The 23808-nt window shown below is 36.2% G+C and overlaps 1 protein-coding gene across 1 annotated transcript in view; it reads left to right on the top strand.

Moving 5' to 3' along the window:
• LOC138317808 (protein Aster-B-like) overlaps positions 1 to 23808 on the top strand; it is a 39548-nt gene that overhangs the window by 1285 nt on the left and 14455 nt on the right. Inside the window, exons 2-6 of the mRNA XM_069259716.1 lie at positions 7921 to 8025; positions 8801 to 9353; positions 9630 to 9714; positions 20227 to 20330; positions 21536 to 21712. Of these exons, the coding sequence (XP_069115817.1) occupies positions 7921 to 8025; positions 8801 to 9353; positions 9630 to 9714; positions 20227 to 20330; positions 21536 to 21712 (1024 nt within the window). The remainder of the gene's footprint in view (positions 1 to 7920; positions 8026 to 8800; positions 9354 to 9629; positions 9715 to 20226; positions 20331 to 21535; positions 21713 to 23808) is intronic.

Genomic DNA, 23808 nt, shown 5'->3' with positions numbered 1-23808 from the left:
CCGACCCGTAATGAAAACGAAATCAATTATCATCTTTTACATCTCTAGAATTCAATAATTATGTTTTATCATTATCATTTTATGAAGAATTCACAACACTGCATCGAAGCGTGGATACGAAAATAACATGTTGCTAGCTTTACTTCACGCAGCTCTTGTGTACTTCCGGTCTACTTCAAAGTGAAAACATTGATGATATTCAGATTTTAGTGTACATTCCTTCACATTTTTGAGCTATGACAGCATTAAAGAAGGTATTATTTTTTGCTTTTGAAAGATCGCGATCCACAAATATCAGGAGTAACGAATACTCGTATCCGATCTTTCTCAATAATTCGTGAATACTCGAGTACTCGGATACTCGTTACAGCCCTAAAAAGCATATGTCGGCCTATAAGAGAGCCGAAATCTAGGAATCATATATTCCTGGTTTTGAATAAAGCGCCTTCAATCACCACCATGTTCAGTGACTTCGGGTTTTGTCGGATTCCTAATCGTATCACGTGACTGACGTTTGACACGACCTGCACGTGGTGAGCCAGGTAACTAGCGTAAGCACACATGTGTTTGTTTACATTTTCCTTCTGGCCTATATGAGCAAATCATGCTAGTATATGTCCACAGATTAAGTATTTGAAACATCCAATTTACACATTACCGTAAAATGTTGTGTGTATCAAATATTGTAATGTGCGAGCATTATTTTCTTTGTAGATAGAGTCTGATGAGGTCAACCACATATTTTGTTTATGAAAAATTGTTGATATTTTCTCTTGGTTTCACAACTCTCGTTTTACTTCGAGATTGTCGCCACGAAGTTCGGAAGAGTTCGGAATGATTCGGCATCTTTCGAGCCTATTTTTCACGTGTACACGTTAAAAAGATTTTTTACTTTTATAATTCAAGATACTTCCAGTGCTGCAACTTTATAAAAAGTGGTAAAATTAGAAAGTTAAAACTTCAGGCAGACGGAGAAAAATATGTATAACACTTAAACAGTTTTCACTATGACCAAAAGAGCGAAAGTTATAGACCATACAACTTTAAAGACACAACAGCAAATTTGTGATTGATATAAAATTTTGACATTCCATCTAAAAGCCAATTTTTTTAACATAAAGTAACTTACCAAATACAGTAGTTACGTTTTGTATGCATCATAAATTGATTACATTGGAATCAAATTTGTTGCAGGTTTTAGTTGTATCAAGGATTTATAAGTGAGTAAGAAGAAGTTGTCACTGTTTCTTTACATTACTATACACCACGCGAGGTGTCTATTAATCGAGAATAAAAATTAATAAATTTCTTAACAAATACTTGTCTTATTGAGTCAAATTTAACACCAATGTAAAGCTAAATAATGTCATGAAGTCTATTCCTTAACTGCTTTAGGAATGAAGATTTAGAAGAAATGTCATAAATTTTCATTAAAAAAATCAGCCTGTTTTCAGAAAGTAATACGGAAACCTTTGCACCCGTAAGTTACATAAAAGGTTTCGCCGGCAAATATCAAAAGAAAATCAGTCGTAGCCAAATGTCATGGTCAGTGCATAAACACAAAAGCGCTCCTGGTGTGTTCGTCCAAAACTCGGTGTGACTTTATCCTTCTCATCTACATTCTTGGTTGTATATATTGTGTAACAGGGCGAGAGTAGTGTGCCACCAGCCGGACTCGAACCCGCGATACTGGAAGTACCGGTCCGCCATTCTACAGACTGAGCTAAAGGGAATTCCCCCCTAGCGGGAAGCTAGAAGGCAACCGTATCACTATTCACAATTAAAACCTGCTACACTACTCCCTCCTTCAAATGTGTTTCAACCCAAACACAGACAAACCCAGGTTCTTTCTCCGAAGAAGCCTCTCAATCTTGTATTATAGCTTTAGCTTGGAGTGGTCTACGGCACCAAATGTAATATAGAGCAGAGTAGTTTGCTGCCAGCCGGGCTCGAACCCATGACTCCGGACTTACTGGTACGCCGCTCTACTGACTGAGCTAAAGGGGAATTTCCTCTTGCACAATCTACAATTAAAACCTGCTACAATAGTGTACTTAGTGATACAGTTGCCTCCTAGCTTCATGCACTACACTCGGCCTGTTACAAATTGTTTAACATATTGTATTATGAAATTAAAATATCACGTTTTGTATCAAAATGAATTGTTGCACCTCTAATAGTTGTCCTGATATTAAAACTTATTATTACTTTATAATTCAATTTTGCTTATTACCAGCATTTTCATTGGCTTAAAAATTTACTTTATCAGCCCATAAAGGAAAAAATGGCGTCACCATTTGTAACGTCGCTTCTGATTGGCTGAGATGACGGCGTAATGATTTCATAGACAAAATAGTCCAAAAATGAATTTTGAGTATTGAAGAGATTATCTTTAGTTAATTGAATTATAAGGATTAATTTGAATAAATTTTTTATGTTATGGAGATATAACACAAAAATCTGAGTGTACTCTCATCATAAACCGCTTCGCGGTTTATTTAGAGTACACTCAGATTTTTGTGTTATATCTCCATAACATAAAAATTTATTCAAATTAATCCTTATCTATATACATGGATCATTTTAGAGTGGGCTTTTTGGTCATGATCATTGGCCGTTGAGTTTTGAAAATAACCCCTAGATATATATGTTTGGAGATATTTCTTTGTAATGGCCCCTTACTAATTAAGAATTGTCAAATTATGAAAAATGACCCATGCATTTTTTCAGCCAAAATGATCTCTGCTATATACATCACCTATCTTGTCACTTTCAAAATTCATCCTTATAGATTGATTATATTATAGGACTGGATGGATCAAGGTCATGAGCTACATGTAGCTCCCACGTCCATTTTTTGTCTGCATGATATTGATGGGTTAAATGTAGATATATGAATGTTTTCCTTTGAGATGTTATTATGTTGTAATTCATATGTGAATACACATGCAATAACATGAATTTCATGTAATAAGGGATACAATGCCAATGTTATAAATATCAGACAGTCGTGGAACATCAATTGTTTAATCCATGCATGGGATGGAGGATTTCATAACTTTGTTTCCTTCTCCAAAAGTGGGAAGGAGTGCTTATGTTTATCTGAATAGGTATAAAATATTCACAAGTATATAATGCAAAGTTACACTTAATTAATAATAGATATACTATGTCATCATCGACATGGAGTCAGATCCCTATCGTAGGTTTATTTTCATGTCCCTGGATTGAATTATATATAAACTTAATCACCAGGTGATGTTTTGTTTCCACTTTTACACAAGGTCACAGGAAAAGGGATCTTTTAGAGCTACTTATGCTGTCTCTAGTTTATATAGTAACTGGGCTAAAGATAAACTCTCACTCGCCTGAGTGCTATATATATTATAGATGTTTGCCACCAGACTACAATAGTACTCCCTCTAGTCTAGTATGAACCGATGGCTTAATAACCTCCACCTTCACATCAGTCATTGAGAGGACCTTAGTTTATTGTTTGTATCGACTTTCTATAATGACCATGCATAAAATAATTGACAGTATATTTGCTGAGATAAAAGGCATAAAATCAATGCAGTGGTAACGATTTGTGCATAGCGTGAAGTATTGACAAGTACATATCAACACCTAGGTAGAATACATAGGCCCACTGGTTATTATCATACCACTGTCGTATGATCCTACACAATCTATCTTTGTTTACATTTCAAATTCCTCATCTACTAAAACTCTGCACAATATAGAGTAGCTCAGAAGTTGTAGGTTTATAATTATATTATCATAGTTGGTGAAGTGTAGGACAGGCTTGGAAGATATTAGTCATTATAGCAAGTATGTCTTGGTGAAATCTCTCAATGTCACATCTGTAGAAAATGAAGTTTATTGAAGTTAGTGTCACTTCACTGATTCCTAGGTTGGGGTGAGTACGTTCATATTTATCATGCACTGCTGGCAGTTCACTCTGATTTAAACCATGAACTTAACTTCTATTACAATAGTTTATGAGAAAACTGCATCACTAAGTGACAAACACAATATAATGTTGTACCGATGAATAATATGTAATATGTCCGTAATCCCTTTTAGTTAAAGTACACTGTATACCAGTAATTTAGTTTTAATGATTTTCACCACATTATAGTACAATGTACATGCTAAGATCCAGGTAAAGTACTAAACATCAATCATAAGCTATCAAATGGTTGAAAAATTTTAGTATTTTGATCCAGGTAGCTACAAGATTAAAATCACAAAGTTAGGTGCCTTTTACGATCATACAATTGGGCATAAGGTACAATTCTAACATCCTACCTTCACTGAGTGCTGCTTGAGATTATATCGTAAGCAGGGCTTTATATAGCATGTTTTGGGGCCGAATTTAGGCCCCATTCCCAATTTTAAGGCCTCTAATCTTTTCCCAATTCAAGCTTTAAATTTCCCAAAATTAAAGTTACTTGAAAATTATTTTAAAAAAATTGGATAAACGTATTCGCCGTAATTAGCGCCCCTCTATCTATAAGCGCCCCTCCTCTTTTCTGGAGTTGAACTTAATGTCCCCTTTCCATGGATTTAACAATGTTTAACACCATACAATGCCTCTAACATCAGCATTGTATCCCGTATTTCATGAACTTGCGAGTCTTTTGCGTGAATCACAACATATTGATAATGCACCTCAAAGGATAAAAGACATATGCATGTTTACTGTAACAGATTAATGTACCAGGAGTATGCGTACAGAAATATTTAAAAAAAAAATTTTTGTTCACAAGTTAATTACATTTTGGTCCATAGATACGCGCCTCCTTTGTTACAATTATTTAAGCGCCCTAGGTGCTAATTATGGTGAATATGGTAACTTATTTGGTTGGACTTGTGTATTTGTTTCATAGAAGTACATGAATTGCAATGGAAATAAATAATCCTATTCATTATATGTATGCTTATTTCACATTTTATTTTTTTTCACAAAAGTTGAAAATTAAAATCCTACATTTTCTTAAATTCAAAGCCACAGGCCCTATTCCCAAAGTAGTGAAAAATAGCCATGCAAGACAAACTCAAATAACTTAAAATCCCGCTTTATGCTTGGAAAATCCAGAGGATGCTTAGTTTCATAGCATTGAATATGGTATGATCTTATTTATCTCTGTCTCCCAGCCCGGTGTGACCCTTTGATGTATTAACCGTAAGCGGCCTAATCCAGGTCATGTCAAGTTCCACATGCAGTACTATAAACCTTAATCTCAAGCTATAAAATCTTTGTAAAATGAAAGCTCTATGCAAATTCATGAAATTTCTTAATGCTTAAATGGAAAAAAAAATGTCTAACTAGGTCACTGTGACCTACCTGGGTACATACTTCTTCAATTGTTCATCTGTTTTCTGAACTGAAATTCACAAACCCATGATTTGTAGGTAAAAACTGCAAAAAATATTATTTCTACTATAACATAATTGATTATTACTTAAACAATGAAAACATCAATTTTCACCTTTATTTCATCTGAAATTACCATGAGCCCAGAAATATCATTTGTTCTGAATCGCATGCAATGACCCTAATTTATATATCTTCATGCAAAATATACATATTTTGCTAATCACTGAGTGGTCTTAAAACAGCTCAATATGATACGCCTCTTTTATAGAAATGTTAAGTAAATATTTCAAATTAAATGTACAGGTCTTAATGATTTGAGAATGTAGCAGGGTTTTCCAGTAAAAACAGATCAATATAAGACAAGTTTTTATGATATATTATTATTACAGGATTAAGAGTTCACTTACATGTATTGCAGATTACAATGGTTTAAAACAATAGGGATTAGGCATCAGACCTTCCTTAGCTGTATATATATATCCTGTTGTTTCAAGTTCATGTACAGACTCAGTATTTAGACATTATTTACTAGATATCACATGTGTCATGCTGTCTTTACCGGCAAATGTCTTCAAGAATCTCAGGTGAGTCTCGAGTAGTCATCTATTTCTATTTCTTGAGGTGAGTGGGGGGTAGTAAGTTAGTGTAGGAGGAGTGGTCAGGCTATTTCTGGGTAGGAGCAGCTAATTACAAGAATAATTAAAGTGTTAAAGAGGCAAAGAGATTTGTGATTTGCTGGATACTGATAGTTTTATGTCTACCAAGTTTTTACAAATAATTGACCATGGCTTTTAATCAAGGTCACAGAAGTATGAAGTATGACAAATATTGCTTGGATGAATAGATGCCAACTTTTCTTTATAATTAATTTGGTTTGTTTATTATATTTACGTTCAATTAAAATCCTGGTCATTTAAGGATGACCTCCCATGTATGTGGTGACTGTGTCTTTTGGGAGGCTGTGTGTATGTTTGTGTTGTGTCTTCTTGTATAGTGGAATTCTTGCCCTTTTTATAGTGCTATATCACTGAAATATACCACCAAAGACAACAAGCAACGCACCCCACCTGGTCATGATCACATTAAACTGACCAGGGGCGAACCAGTCATCCTACTTCCTTAATGCCTGTGCATCTTGGCCAGGGATAAAACCCAGAACCTACCTCACAGGGATGAGTGCTCAACCGAAGGTCCAAAGTGAGACAAAGGTCAAAAGTGAGACGATGTAATGGGAGACGTTAGGAAGAAGTCAATATAAATATGTTTACTAAAGTATTCGGTCAGTGTTTTAGGGAGGAAAATCCTTAAAATTTTGCTAGGGCTAACAGACAGCACATAAATGGTCAAGGGATATTTTAGAACTTTGGGATGAGCACTGCAGGCCTATGTGCCTCTTGAATTGTTATTAGCTATAAAACGTACAGTTTAAGCTACTTATTGTTATCTCTGTCGCACACTCTCCAGCTGCTTTAGTCTCCATTTCTTGTTTAACATGTATCCTAAAGCCTATCCTACTTAGGATATACTTTATAAACCTATAAAGAATATCAGATTTCCATCAACTTTTACATTTGATTCTAAAGCATGATTTTTTTTTTATTATTATTATTTTAATCATTTTTACAATGATTGGTAAAAATAATTTAAACGACTTTATTAGTACAGGCCTTGGATATTATCTTTTGAGGCTATATTTACACACATTAGAGTTTAGATTTCACATTATCACTCTAAAATGCTCTCTTTATCAATTTATATAGATCCAGAAGGTTTGAATGAGGTAAAAATAAAGGAATAGATGGGTTCTTATTCAAACCACTAATTAAAATCTCTGGCTGCTGATTATAAAGGAATGAATGTGTGCTTATTAAGACTACTAATATAACTAATTATGAAGCTTAGGATACTGAAAATAAAGAAATGAATGGATGTTTATTCAGACCACTGAAATCTTGAGGTACTAAAAACTTAAGATGTGAATGGGTACTTATTCACTAAAAACTTTGGGTGCTAAAGATAAAGGAATGGAATGAAGCTTATAAAATTGTAATCAATAAATGAATAGCTATATAGATGGTGGCTTATTTCAGGGACTACAGAATGATTCCTTGTTGTTAAACTAGCGTTAGATAATATGTCTGTACTATAACTATTGAACTGATCATTTTTGGAAATTTATCCTATTTGTGATTTTCTGTATTCACATGTTTGGTTTTAGGTTACAAAGTCACAATCTTTATGAAATGAGATTATAAATTTTATATATATATTTAATTAGAAAAAAAAACAGATGTTGAACTTAATTATAATACAATACTTGGTTGAATGCAGTAACTTCTATTTTAATGACAGACTATAGATACATATCTAATGGTAGTTTCATATAACTATTGACATATGGATAGCTATAAATACAACTCAGAATGTCAAGGTAATACAGTGTCGTAAATGAACAGAACAATCTCCTGACCCTTTCTCCACTTATTCTAAAGAGAAGGAATTGAAGGTAATACATATATATAATGTGTGTGTTACAGACGGAAGGCGGGAGATATATCCCCGGTCAACGTCGCCTCCAGCCAGGAGTCTTCTACAGGGTCCGAGCAGTTCACCAATATTGATATGAATTGTGATTCTCCCGGGTAAGTCCATACATGAACTACATGCACAAATAGGTGTTCATAAGTCTTTTTCAGGCTTATAAAACTCCAGCATTATGTGCCCGTAATTTTTCCTTTAATCAATGAGTGCATATACAGTAAAATATAGTTATAACGAACCTCTGGGGACCAACGAAATCACTTTGGTATTACCAAAGTTCGTTACACACATTACAGACATCTTATAGGAACCTTGACGGTGAATTGAAATTACTTAAGCATTCTTCATATATAATGCGTGCCAGTGCATTATGAGATGATTGTCTGCAAAGCTCTGGCATCTGTATAGACCATAGATGCCATAGGAAGATAGTTTAATGCTTATATTTACATTATCAGCTCACTTTAGGGTATCTGCATTAACATTTTTTAAACTAGACCAGGAAAACCGTTTATCAACGATGATTTTATCCACAAGATGGAATAGCCATTTTGACGGTGATCAGTTGACGTCACCACATCAACATTAGTGACATCATAATGGTCACGTTTTGGGTGTTAGTTATACCGTCATATACTTCACTTTGCCTTGGTTAGTTTATATAGTAGAAGTGACAAGCAAATGTAAATATAATGTTATAAGTATGAATTTGCTGTAAGATTGTTTGTTATATTAAAATGTGTTTTACTGTGTATGTAAATTGGTTAAAGTTTTCACAATTTTAAGTATTGCTTTTATTCACAATTTTCTGAAAGAATCAAACAAAATCCAAGATATGCCACAAAGATTTTGTAAGATATCATTGTTGTCTTGCAGGAGAAATTGTAGTCCAGTATACAGAAGAGGTGGTTCCCCTCTGGTCAAGGATGTGGACTACACCAGTCAGATGGATGTGGACATAACTGACTACAACAGAACAGCTAATTCATTCGACAATAATGTGCCATCAGATAATGCCTCCAAAAGTTCAGACTCAAAAAAATCTTATGCTGATACACCCTCAGATATCTTGCTTCCCTCAAAGTCCAACCCAAAGGTAACAGTGTCGTCAGCAAGTTCCCCAAACATGGGCAATGATAAGCTGACAGTCGCTAAGTCTGACATTGAAAGGTCCTCATCATTTAAAGGGTTAGAGAGAGCCTCCGATTCGGGAAGTCGCAGCAGTGCAGAATTTACACGTGCTCATTCACGGGAACGGTCATTTGAAAAATCTCTAGATAACATTATGGATAAGTGTTCAGAAAAGTCTTTGGATCTTAATTTGAGTGTAGAATGTAAAAATGGAACTCTCAGTGACAAAACATCTGTGGATGAATCTACTGTCAGCAAGAAAAGCGACAAGAAAAAGAAAACCGCTCCTTGGTACACGGTAAGTCTTGTCATTTTAATCTATACTCAAAAATTAAGTGTTTTTGTAATGTCAATTTGAGAAATTAAAAAAAGAAAACAGAAGGAATTAAGAAATTAAAATACTAGTACCTTAATTTGAGTTTAGTAGTTTAAAACCTTACCAATTACTTCTAATGAGTACGTATTAATACCTGTCATTGGATAACAAAACAAAAGCAAAATAAAAGCAAAATTGGAAAATGATCATTTTGAATTTGTGGGTTTTTTTATTTGTTGATATTTTTTCTATTTGTAGATGTGGAGCCCATCTTACAAATCTAGAACAGATGATTTTAAGAAGTTCTTTAAAGATGTTCCTAGTGATGAGAGGCTTATTGTTGGTAAGTTATTTAAAAATAAAATATTAACGAGGAGTCACAGTTGATGAGAGATTTATTGTTGGTTAGTTATTTATCAATAAAATATTAACAAGGAGTCACAGTTGATGAGTGGCTTATTGTTGGTAAGTGATTTATCAATAAAATATTAACAAGGAGTCACAGTTGATGAGTGGCTTATTGTTGGTAAGTTATTTATCAATAAAATATTAACAAGGAGTCACAGTTGATGAGAGGCTTATTGTTGGTAATTTATTTATCAATAAAATATTAACAAGGAGTCACATTTGATGAGAGGCTTATTGTTAGTAAGTTATTTATCAATAAAATATTAACAAGGAGTCACAGTTGATGAGTGGCTTATTGTTGGTAAGTTAATTATCAATAAAATATTAACAAGGAGTCACAGTTGATGAGAGGCTTATTGTTGGTAATTTATTTATCAATAAAATATTAACAAGGAGTCACAGTTGATGAGAGGCTTATTGTTGGTAAGTTATTTATCAATAAAATATTAACAAGGAGTCACAGTTGATGAGTGGCTTATTGTTGGTAAGTTATTTATCAATAAAATATTACCAAGGAGTCACAGTTGATGAGAGACTTATTGTTGGTAAGTTATCTATCAATAAAATATTACCAAGGAGTCACAGTTGATGAGAGACTTATTGTTGGTAAGTTATTTATCAATAAAATATTACCAAGGAGTCACAGTTGATGAGAGGCTTATTGTTAGTAAGTTATTTATCAATAAAATATTAACAAGGAGTCACAGTTGATGAGAGGCTTATTGTTAGTAAGTTATTTATCAATAAAATATTTACAAGGAGTCAGAGTTGATGAGAGACTTATTAATGGTAAGTTGTTTATCAATAAAATATTAACAAGGAGTCACAGTTGATGAGAGGCTTATTGTTAGTAAGTTATTTATCAATAAAATATTTACAAGGAGTCAGAGTTGATGAGAGACTTATTAATGGTAAGTTGTTTATCAATAAAATATTAACAAGGAGTCACAGTTGATGAGAGGCTTATTGTTAGTAAGTTATTTATCAATAAAATATTAACAAGGAGTCACAGTTGATGAGAGGCTTATTGTTAGTAAGTTATTTATCAATAAAATATTAACAAGGAGTCACAGTTGATGAGAGGCTTATTGTTGGTAAGTTAATTATCAATAAAATATTAACAAGGAGTCAGAAGCTTGTCAGTAATACTGTGAGCACCAAAGTTTATTGAGACCGGAGGGAAACTTTTTCTGAATGTCTGCCAGATGACATATTCTACCATAAGCCCCCCACCTCTGGGTCACAGTTAACATTGTTACTGTATTCGACCCAATAAGCGCCCATGTCCCTGTAAGCGCCCTCACCCTTTTTGAGGCCTCAATTTCAATTGCCCAGTCTTAAATAAAGACCAAAACTACACAAAACTGTACAGATTTGCAATAATTTTGTCTGATCAGCGTCTTTTCATTTTTTTTCTTCAAATATTTAACCGTCCTGGGCGCTTATTGGATCGAATACAGTAAGTTGTTTTAAATTGTGTCTGACATTTTACCACTAGCTCTCCACCCCTGGGTCACTGTGATTGAGTGGTTTTAAATGTGTGTGACATTCTAACACTAGCCCTCCACCTCTGGGTCACAGTGGTTGAGTGGTTAAGGTGTCTGATATTCTACCACTAGCCCTCCACCTCTGGGTCACAGTGGTTGAGTAGCTTTAAATGTGTGTGCCATTTTACCACTAACTCTCCACCTCTGCGTTACAGTGGCCGAGTGCACGTGGTTAAGGTGTCTGATATTCTACCACTAGCTCTCCACATCTGGGTCACTTTGGTTTGATTAGTTTAACGTCCTATTAACAGCTAGGGTCATTTAAGGACATGTCAGGTTTGTTGGTGGAGGAAAGCTGGAGTACCCGTAGAAAAACCACCGACCAGCGGTCAGAACCTGACAACTGCCCCACAAAGGATTCAAACTCGCGACCCAGAGGTGGAGGGCATGTGGTTATATGTCGGTACATCTTAACCACTCGGCCACCGCAGCCCTTTCGGTTGAGTGGTTTTAAATGTGTCTGATATTCTACCACTAGCTCTCTACCTCTGGGTCACAGTGGTTGAGTGGTTTTAAATTTGTCTGACATTTTACAATTGGCTCTCCACCTCTTAGCTTGGTTACAGTGACTGAGTGGTTAGGGTGTCTGATATTCTACCACAAGTCCTCCATCTCTGGGTCACAGTGACTGAGTGGTTAAGGTGTCCAACATTCTACCACTAGCCTCAACCTCTGGGTTACAGTGGCCGAATGGTTAAGGTGTCTGATTCTGATATTCTACCAAAAGTCCTCCATCTCTGGGTTACAGTGGCCGAGTGGTTAAGGTGTCTGATATTCTACCAAAAGTCCTCCATCTCTGGGTCACAGTGACTGAGTGGTAATTAAGGTATCTGATATTCCATATATTCCTGACCTCTAGTCCTGAGTTATAGTGCGTGGGTTGTTTTAGAGGTTCAACTTTCTGTCACTAGTCTGCAACTTCTTATCTACAGTAACAGATAATTTGGATAATAATGAAAGAGAGAAAATTGTGTGTGTTAATACAAATATTCTCCATTCTTAACACAGACAATGTTTTATTATTTCAAACAAAATATAAATAACGCTCTAATCACTTGCTTAATACAGATCTATAAATGTAATATGGTTTGACATCAGCTCTGTCATAAACCACAAAAGTGTTCTATTTAATTCAATCTTATCTTGGCTGTGATGGGCCCATCCTAATGTATTGCACCCTAGGATATATATTTAATCTGTGAGATTCCTATTATAATGTGTCTATTTTAGTATCACCTACATCAGTTAATGCCAAAAGCATTTTGCTGGTTCTTAGAATTAATTTGCCATTCTTCAATTTTAAAGGAATTTTTTTTCTCTAGCTTAATTAGATTTTTATGTTATTTCCTGTTTTAACAGAAAACATCAAGGATATTTCAGAAATAATTGATTACAATTGTGTTTTCCTCACTTGACGCATTGCTTCATCATTTTGTTATGCATATAAACCTAGATTGTGGGCTGTTGTATGATTGAGTTTACCGTTCTGTATTTGAGATATGATATGCAGAGTACATGGCAATTGTAATGTTCTGACATGTCAAGTTTATTGTCTATCGGAGGACACCACATGTACCGTGTCTGACCAGTTGAAACCTGGCTGTTTTCTGATGTTTCTTGACACCTAGCTAGTGACATTTATACAGCATGATATATATTGTATCATATACCAAATTAAAGAAAAAAATATCTAGCTGTCGATTGAGAGTATTCCCATTGCCACATCTTATATTGTTTGCTAAAAATCATACATTTTCTGAAATTTGGTGGTGTTATATGGCCGGCCGAGTTATAGACCTTGACACAGTATTTCATCTAAATTATAGTGAGAAAAATGTCTATAGAGTCAACCGCCTGTGGTATACACATGTACACATACTAGCATTCGAAATGTCACACATAACATTCCCTGGTTGTGTAATAAAAATCCTTACATAATCAATACTTTTCTAACCTGAAAAAAAATGTTCAAGAACACTCATGGATATTTGATTTCTGGATCACAAGGATAAAATTTCATCAAGCATTCATGCATTCATTTCTTGAAGTCTTATATTAAACCTATGTTAAGAGGATTTTGGGAGACAGAGGCATCTTTCTGCTTGAAGATAATTACTGGTAATATAAGTATAAGTCAAGTTATCATAAAAATTGTATTCTTATAGGTAAAGTAATAGGAGTCTAAAATATATAAACGTCATGACCCTGAAGTCTTGTTTCTGTCTGGAGAAGTTGATATTACTGAAGCAAATGTAGAGACTTTATTTTGATACTAAATTGTGTTAATATCATAATAAAAAACAAAGTTTGTAGATTCTATGTCAGAATTATCAATATTTAATCAAGCCTCTATTGGCTGAAGATAAAATGAGTGAATTTGATAGAAATATTTTAGTAAGTAGAGGTAACGGTTGAGGCCATTTTTATTGATATTTTTGACATGAATATGTGAATTGTTTGGCATATTAAAAAGAAGAAAAGGAGAACTCATGTTTAATCAACTTTTGGTTGGAGGTTATGTTTGCAGACGTGTGTATACAGCTGGTGTGGGGTAGGTACTGGGGAGAGTGGTACAAGTTTATACAATTAAAACAGCATCTGTCTCCATCAGCTTAACATGGATTACCCCAACTTACATACAGTACAGCTGTTTACAGGTCCAACTAGGAAAGGTTAGCACATACAGACAAAGGCAGGCAATTCTGGTATTGATCAAGCCAATTCTTACTGTAAAATATTATATAATAAAATCTTTTTTAACTCATAACTACGTAAGCCGATTGGGCTCGTTTTGGTTGAAGAAAAAAAAAAAATTTCGCGATAATATATACAGGTCTATAGGTGTTATACTGCCCTGGTAAAATATTAAATAAAGACTTCCGATTATGTAAATTTGGGTGGTATAACATAAAACAAAATATTAATTGTTTATAAGTTACGGATAATATCACTAAAAGTTTCGTGTAATAAAACCAAAAGTTTCGCGTAATAATACGAAAGTTTCAAGTAATACAGGGATGAAAATGTTGGATTGAACCACGTAATCAATTCTCTGGGTTATAAACTCATGTGTGACTGTTTATCAATGTGTCAGCTTGATATCTCTAGAATCAAGATAAAAGCATGGAGGTACCGAGGTTAAGTATTAAAGTTGTTTGATTAGAACCTCAATCAGTTACCTACAAACTAAAATGAATTATTTATGACATTGAACTCAGTAAATTTATGTTAATGATGATTTCTGTATATATAATACATACATCTGTATTCCTAGTCATATGTCTGGGAATGTTGCAGAAATAGCACTACTGCACTAATGATATGTTTATAATATTCGACATTAAAGAAAGCTTCTTGTATCTTGTACATGTTAGTATACAGTAACATTTAACCTAACACAGCTATGATAGCCTAAACTAAGCGTCTGCTGCAATTACAAATATCAATTTATTTTGAATGGATATGAATTATTGAGAGGTAATGATGAATAAATGATGAATGTATCGGTAAATAATGTGAAAAGGGTGAAAGTTTGTGTTCAAGATAAGAATAAGCTATTTGAATATGGAAATATTAAAAAAAAAAAAGAAAAGAAAAAAAAAAAAAAAAAAATGTCTGCTGTCAGATGTGAACTAAGGGTTAGGGGATTCTGGAGGTTCATATACATGAATATCCTTCTATGCCGCAAATGGCAATATTTGCAATGATAAGAGTAATGACAATAGTGACAGTTCCTTTGTGTTCATCATCCATTTGTTTTTGGATGAGATAAAGATGTGCTGTTATCTTATGCATTTTTGATATAGACCTTTCAAAGAAATAAGCTCAATCCAAAACATTGAAGGTCACAAGTTTATCATTGCCTAACCTGATTTAAAGGATATACCCAGAAGACCAAAAGAAATGCCAGAATAGCATTATCAGAAGTATTGTATCATGTCTCCATGCCAACTAAACATCTTCATACAGACAAATCAATTTGCTGTGGTGACTTCCATTCTGTAATGGTCGATTGACAGGGAATTTAACTATTGGGTCCAACATGTGGTCTGTCTGTAACATTTTCAGTGAGTGAAGGGAGCCAAAAATACAACTGTAACTAGGACACATACTGTCTTCATGGCTGGAACACAGGGGCTAGATCATTACAACTGGGACATAATGTCTTCATGGCTGTAACACAGGGGCTAGGTCACTAAAACTGGTACACACTGTCTTCATGATGGTGACATAGGGGCTTGGTGACTACAACTGGGACACACTGGTGTCTTCATGGCTGTAACACAGGGGCTAGGTCACTACAACTGGGACACACTGTCTTCATGGCTGTAACATAGGGGCTAGGTCACTACAACTGGGACACACTGTCTTCATGGCGATGACATAGGGACTAGGTCACTACAACTGGGACACACTGTCTTCATGGCGGTGACATAGGGGCTTGGTCACTACAACTGGGACACACTGTCTTCATGGCGGTGACATAGGGGCTAGGTCACTACAACTGGGACACACTGTCTTCAAGGCAGTGACATAGGGACTAGGTCACTACAACTGGGACACACTGTCTTCATGGCCGGGACATAGTGGCTTGGTCACTACAACTGGGACACACTGTCTTCATGGCGGTGACATAGGGACTTGGTGACTACAACTTGGACACACTGTCTTCATGGCGGTGACATAGGGGCTAGGTCACTACAACTGGGACACACTGTCTTCATGGCGGTGACATAGGGGCTTTGTGACTACAACTGGGACACACTGTCTTCATGGCGGTGACATATGGGCTAGGTCACTACAACTGGGACACACTGTCTTCATGGCGGTGACATAAGGGCTAGGTCACTACAACTGGGACACACTGTCTTCATGGCGGTGACATAGTGGCTAGGTCACTACAACTGGTACACACTGTCTTCATGGCGGTGACATAGTGGCTAGGTCACTACAACTGGGACACACTGTCTTCATGTTTGTTACACAGGGGCTTGGACATTACAACTGGGACATACTGTCTTCATGGCTTGGTTTAATAAATGAATACTGTGTCCATGGCTATAACGCCATGCCTTAGTGGCACACATTTCTGCTTTGTATTTGACTATTCTCTTACTCTGGTTGGAGGATTTACATTATATAGAATGTTATTGGTCTGAAGATTCCATTTCAAGACTGATGTAGAAGAAATCATAGCATCAACATTCAAACGTGTCATTAGATACTACCAGCTGTTCCTGTTTAAAAACTGACGTTAGTGATTGATGTTGTCAAGTTAGCATGGTTAGGTGATATTTACCGTACCGAAACAGCATACCATCGTAATGAGAGACAGATCTACCACGTGTGTAAGAGAGTCGGGTAGTGGAGAAATATGTTGTAAGTGCACATTACAGAAATTCTGATTACATGTAACAGTATGACAGAAGGTAGGATTACTGGGTGTTTACATCACAGCATATGTACACAGACTTACACAACATATATATATATATATATATATATATAGCTTACCACATTGCATGTATATATAATAGGAAATTGTCAGCTGTAATTACCTCCTCTAGCCATAAATATGATCCTGGTTGCTAGTAGGACGTTAAAAACAAATAACTACAGAAATCATCGTTTACTTAAAAGTACAGTAATTTATGGGTTAGAAAATCTGTCATTCACAATCCTGACAAGTAAGGAATTAGATTCAATTTCTTATAGAATAATTATAATCAGAGACCTTTGCCAATCCATATCAATATAATTACAATGTATTGAGATATATATTCTATTTATCCTACATAAATGTACTTATGTGTTCCAACTATTTTGTTGTGCCATTATACCACATCTCCCTTTTGTCTGTGTGTATCCTCACATCATTGTACTAGTGACATAGCCAAGTATTTCAACCTCAAATTTAAATTTATTTGTCACAGATTTGAGTTGAGTGCAACAAAATTATAGTTCATAGGGAAATGTCTAACCTGATGCTAAAACCAGACACAAATCGGTGAACAAGTGGAGAAAGACAAGCATGAATAGCTCATTCCAGACTGATCAGTGTGAATACCTCTGTTAAGTCTGAGATTGTAGATATCTGTGTCCTGAGGCTGAGATTGTGGATATCTGTGTCCTGAGGCTGAGAGTGTAGATATCTCTGTCATGAGGCTGAGAGTATGGATATCTCTGTCCTGAGACTGAGAGTGTGGATATCTCTGTCTTAGGGCTGAGAGTGTGGATATCTCTGTCCTGAGGCTGAGAGTATGGATAGAACGAATATACGTACCCGGCCTATGAATCGGTCCCTATGTGTTGTAGTGGAGCACTGCCTCCGAAAATCACTCGGGCATAGTTTTCTATACTTTTTTGTAGGTTTCCAATTATTTTTTGCATATACATGCTTTTACATATTATTTTTGTCCAAAACAAACATATATAACTACCATTCTTAATATCTACCGTACCGCTCACAAGACGTCAAATTCACAATTTGTGGACTTGCTGTATAAATTCCCTTCAGAAAGACGTTCATATGTATTATGTAAAAAGATAATGCCTCGATGAGAATTTGATATTTTATGTGGTTCAGTTTTATTGCCTAGTAGGTAAGCGATATCAAACAAGTACGATAAAAATGCAAACAAACGTTTTATAATGGTTTGCATAATCATTACTTTGCTCCGTTAGCAGTAATAGGCACCAATTGTAGCTCTAAAGACCACACCATTTTCTGTCTTAAAGTCTTTTGAGCTACATTATTGCAGCTAAGAGTATGGATATCTCTGTCCTGAGGCTGAGAGTATGGATATCTCTGTCCTGAGGCTGAGAGTGTGGATATCTCTTTCCTAAGGCTGAGAGTGTGGATATCTCTGTCCTGAGGCTAAGAGTATGGATATCTGTCCTGAGACTGAGAGTGTGGATATCTTTGTCCTGAGGCTGAGAGTATGGATATCTGTCCGGAGACTGAGAGTGTGGATATCTCTGTCCTGAGGCTGAGAATGTGGATATTTCTGTCCTGTGGCTGAGAGTGTGGATATCTGTCCTTAGGCTGAGAGTGTGGATATCTGTCCTGAGGCTGAGAGTGTGGATATCTCTGCCCTGAGGCTGAGAGTATGGATATCTGTCCTGAGGCTGAGAGTGTGGATTTCTGTCCTGAGGCTGAGAGTGTGGATATCTCTGCTCTGAGGCTGAGAGTATGGATTTCTTTCCTGAGGCTGAGAGTGTGGATATCTGTCCTGAGGCTGAGAGTGTGGATATCACTGTCCTGAGACTGAGAGTATGGATATCTGCCCTGAGGCTGAGAGTGTGGATATCTCTGCCATGAGGCTGAGAGTATGGATATCTGTCCTGAGGCTGAGAATATGGATATCTCTGTCCTGCGGCTGAGATTATGGATATCTCTGTCCTGAGGCTGGGAGTGTGGATATCTCTGTCCTGAGACTGAGAGTATGGATATCTGCCATGAGGCTGAGAGTGTGGATATCTCTGCCCTGAGGCTGAGAGTATGGATATCTGTCCTGAGGCTGAGAATATGGATATCGCTGTCATGAGGCTGAGAGTATGGATATCTCTGTCCTGAGGCTGAGAGTGTGGATATCACTGTTCTGAGGCTGAGAATATGAATATCTGTCCTGAGACTGAGAGTGTGGATATCTCTGTCCTGAGACTGAGAGTGTGGATATCTCTGTCCTGAGGCTGAGAATATGAATATCTGTCCTGAGGCTGAGAGTGTGGATATTTCTGTCCTGAGGCTGAGAGTGTGGATATCTCTGTCCTGAGGCTGAGAATATGAATATCTGTCCTGAGGCTGAGAATATGAATATCTGTCCTGAGGCTGAGAGTGTGGATATCTCTGTCCTGAGGCTGAGAATGTGGATATCTGTCCTGAGACTGAGAGTATGAATATCTTTAACCTGAGGCTGAGAATATGAATATCTGTCCTGAGGCTGAGAGTGTGGATATCTCTGTCCTGAGGCTGAGAATATGAATATCTGTCCAGAGGCTGAGAGTATGAATATCTGTCCTGAGACTGAGAGTGTGGATATCTCTGTCCTGAGACTGAGAGTATGAATATCTCTGTCCTGAGGCTGAGAGTATGAATATCTGTCCTGAGACTGAGAGTGTGGATATCTCTGTCCTGAGGCTGAGAATATGAATATCTGTCCTGAGGCTGAGAGTGTGGATATCTCTGTCCTGAGACTGAGAGTGTGGATATCTCTGTCCTGAGGCTGAGAATATGAATATCTGTCCTGAGGCTGAGAGTGTGGATATCTCTGTCCTGAGGCTGAGAATATGAATATCTGTCCAGAGGCTGAGAGTATGAATATCTGTCCTGAGACTGAGAGTGTGGATATCTCTGTCCTGAGACTGAGAGTATGAATATCTCTGTCCTGAGGCTGAGAGTATGAATATCTGTCCTGAGACTGAGAGTGTGGATATCTCTGTCCTGAGACTGAGAGTATGAATATCTCTGTCCTGAGGCTGAGAATATGAATATCTGTCCTGGGACTGAAAGTGTGGATATCTCTGTTCTGAGACTGAGAGTGTGGATATTTCTGTCCTGAGACTGAGAGTGTGGATATCTCTGTCCTGAGACTGAGAGTGTGGATATCTCTGTCCTGAGGCTGAGAGTGTGGATATCTCTGTCCTTAGGCTAAGAGTGTGGATATCTCTGTCCTGAGGCTGAGAGTGTGGATATCTCTGTCCTGAGACTGAGAGTGTGGATGTCTCTGTCCTGAGGCTGAGAATATGAATATCTGTCCTGAGGCTGAGAGTGTGGATATCTCTGTCCTTAGGCTGTCAAGCCTGTGAGTGTGGACTTTCTTCTTTGTTTACAGAGATATCCATTCGGATCTACCATCACTATTATCACTATATTTGCTTTAATTCCCTTGTCATTTCAGATTATTCCTGTGCACTTCAGAAAGATATCCTGGTCCATGGCCGAATGTTTTTAACACAGAACTGGGTTTGTTTCTATGCCAACATATTCCGCTGGGAGACTGTGGTACGTAACAAAGCCATTATCCATATTACTCCACGCATTAATAATGAAATCTGTCTCGTAACAAGTATATGTATAAAGGTTAGATTTTCTCTAGGTATGTTGTGAGGACAATCATTTGAAACTTCAAATTCTAGAAATATAGGAGCATTGAATAAGTATCCTTGAGGATTCTAAATGCATCATTACTTCCTGAAAGACATGCATGAATTATATATTTGTGAATATGTCAAAAACTAAGGTCACAAAATAATGTAGACAAAATGTAAAGGAGGTAAATCATTAGGTCTTATTACAAGATTTGCAATACTATATTGCAGATACACAATTGTATACAAATTACACTAAACGAATATACTGGAGCCTCCCAAAACATACAGATATTGACATATGCTACACATTGCACACAGGGGAGGGCGTCCTTAGGTGAACTTAGCTCTTACAATAGTGAACTTAGCTCTTACAATTCTGAACTTAGCTCTTACAATTCTGAACTTAGCTCTTACAATAGTGAACTTAGCTCTCACAATTGTGAACTTAGCTCTTACAATTGTGAACTTAGCTCTTACAATAGTGAACTTAGCTCTTACAATAGTTAACTTAGCTCTTACAATAGTGAACTTAGCTCTTACAATTGTGAACTTAGCTCTCACAATAGTGAACTTAGATCTTACAATAGTGAACTTAGCTCTCACAATAGTGAACTTAGCTCTTACAATTGTGAACTTAGCTCTCACAATTGTGAACTTAGCTCTTACAATTGTGAACTTAGCTCTTACACTAGTGAACTTAGCTCTTACAATAGTTAACTTAGCTCTTACAATAGTTAACTTAGCTCTTACAATAGTGAACTTAGCCCTTATAGTAGTGAACTTAGCCCTTACAATAGGATGTTAGAGCTATAACAAACCAAACCAAATATTACTAAAAGAACATAACGGTATGTGTTTTAAAACATATCATAGTTATTCATGTGTGTTTGGGCTATATAGTAATATTAAACATGAGCACTGTTACAGATTTAAGGAAAGGCAGTCTGCTTGACAAATTATTGTAGAAATGTATTACTGACAAAAATGTAAATATAAAGCTGGCTAGTGGAGTAGGGGAGGTAACTCCTACACACTTAATGACTTGCTACTAGGACTAACATTTACCGTATATATTATTGCTGACTATTCTCTAGGAATAAAACTTCAATTTTACAGCTGACTGTTCCGTGTAAAGAAATCACGGCTGTGACGAAGGAAAAGACAGCACGAGTGATACCCAATGCCATACAGATAGCTACAGACAAAGAGAAACATTTCTTCACCTCGTTTGGTGCTCGAGACAAAACCTACATGATGCTGTTCCGTGTCTGGCAAAACGCACTTCTAGAGCAGGTGAGTGAAGCTCAGTTACCATAATTATCCTGATGTATCCTGTGATGTATCTGTATTCAACCCCATCAGAATCTACATCAAGTATCCTTGAATGCATCAATAGTATATCCATCAATATACTGTATAATCTAACATGATGTAACGTTTCCTCTACCCGGTATAATAATCGTGTCCGAGTTTCGGGTGAGGACCGTTAACATAAAGTAAAGGTTTGTTCCCAGCCTAGCACTGTGACCAAAAGAAAACCAGAGACAGAAAATACAGTTTACAATTTATTATAAAAACAACATTTACGAAATTCACAATCCTTATTGGTTCCAGCTCACAGTCCGTATGGATCCAGAGATAGAGAATGCTATGCTATGTACAACATTGTATATATTTACCCATATTTGGGTACGGAACTTTTATCAATATTTGATTGAGAAACTTTGTTCATTATTTGATAAAATAATTCAGATATGAAAATGTACCCAGAAATAATTATTGGGTATTACTTTACAAATTTACATTTAACCAAGAAATCTCTAATATTTCCTGCTACTGTCATTTTACCAGACATTGGGTAAACACAATGTCAGAATATCCCGGTAAAATATTAATAAGTAGCTTACAATCCAGTTTTGGGTAAAATTTCCAGTTTTTGGGTAAAATATCCTGTTTTGGGTAAAACTTATACATTTAGAAAAATGTACCCAAAACTTACCAATTCCATGTCCATTTTCGGACGAGGGTCAACGCTGGTTTCGGAGGCTGGAGGTAAGCAGACGATGACCACAAATGAGCGGCGAACTCCCCTTTTATACCCTTTTGGAGTAGTTGCACGCGACAACTCCAACCAATTTCTCAAATCCTGATTTGTGATTGGTCCGTATCCGTTACCGGGTCTACACATTGCAATACACTTCCCTCCTCCGACGCTAAAGAGTTCCAAAGCATCAGCGTTGGGCGGCATGGCCGTTTCAAAAGTTATTCGGCTAAACTGGCCGTTTATTGACGAAATACGACTTTATTCATTTAATTTATATGAAGTTTCAAGACTCCGGTAACTATTCATAACGTTAATATTCCCGGTTAACCATTTTTACATGTCATTTTAAAATCCCGAGTCATTTTATGCCTGTGTAAACTAGACGTGAGACTCGTCAATATGGCGATCATCTTTGTCATGGAAATGTCAGTTAATTATCTACGATCTTCTCCAGCATAACATTTATTCATTTCCTGTCAGCTAATCATGTGATTATGTTGTAAATTCGGGCATCCAAGATTCGTAACAATGAGGAGAGTTTTACAATTGTGGGGAGATGTTTCCATGCATTAGCAGATAAAGTCATTGTTACAACATGTCATTTCATTGTTTCATTTTGTGCTGACATTTTAATTTGTGGAAAATCACCTTTAACATAAGTATTACATAAAATCTTTCATGAATAAAAACAGTTACGTACTTATAAGGTTTTGTGTATTTTTCAGCAAAGAAACATTTAAAGTTTTGCATAAATGAAAATCTCAATTTTAAGGTTTTGCATACAGGTCAGATTCTGACTAAGTACAAAGGTTAGAGCAATTCAAAATATTAACTGGTATTACTATACCTTATGGGCTAAGGATTCAAAATTGTACATATGGTGGGGCTGACCCCTAGAGACCTGAGAAATGGGGCCTAAAGGGTCAATTTGGCTATTTCCATATAAACGACTTTGAAACTTTGCATTTGATGACACTCATATTGCATTGGTAGCATCCGTATGGGGTAGGGATTCAAAAATGTACGAATTGTGGGGTATTCAGGGGAAAAAAGTCGTGGCTTATACTCCGGAAAATACGGTAAATAAACCAGGCGAGTGATACATACAGTGTAAAAAAAAATCATATTTGTAGACATGAACAATTACACTTGTATATACCTGGTACACTAGATACTGTAAATTAAATTTCTTATGTGTGCTATTTACTTTTACAAATTTCATGATCTCATATTACATATTATATTGTACATGTTATGAATTGTCACACCATTCCAATGGAACAACACTTTTATCCTGTGTATTGTGTCTAATTTCAAAGTCACAGACAAAGAAAAACAGGCAACA

Source organism: Argopecten irradians, chromosome 3, assembly GCF_041381155.1.
Source record: "Argopecten irradians isolate NY chromosome 3, Ai_NY, whole genome shotgun sequence".
NCBI lineage: Eukaryota > Metazoa > Mollusca > Bivalvia > Pectinida > Pectinidae > Argopecten > Argopecten irradians.
This window is presented reverse-complemented; position numbering and strand designations above follow the sequence as displayed.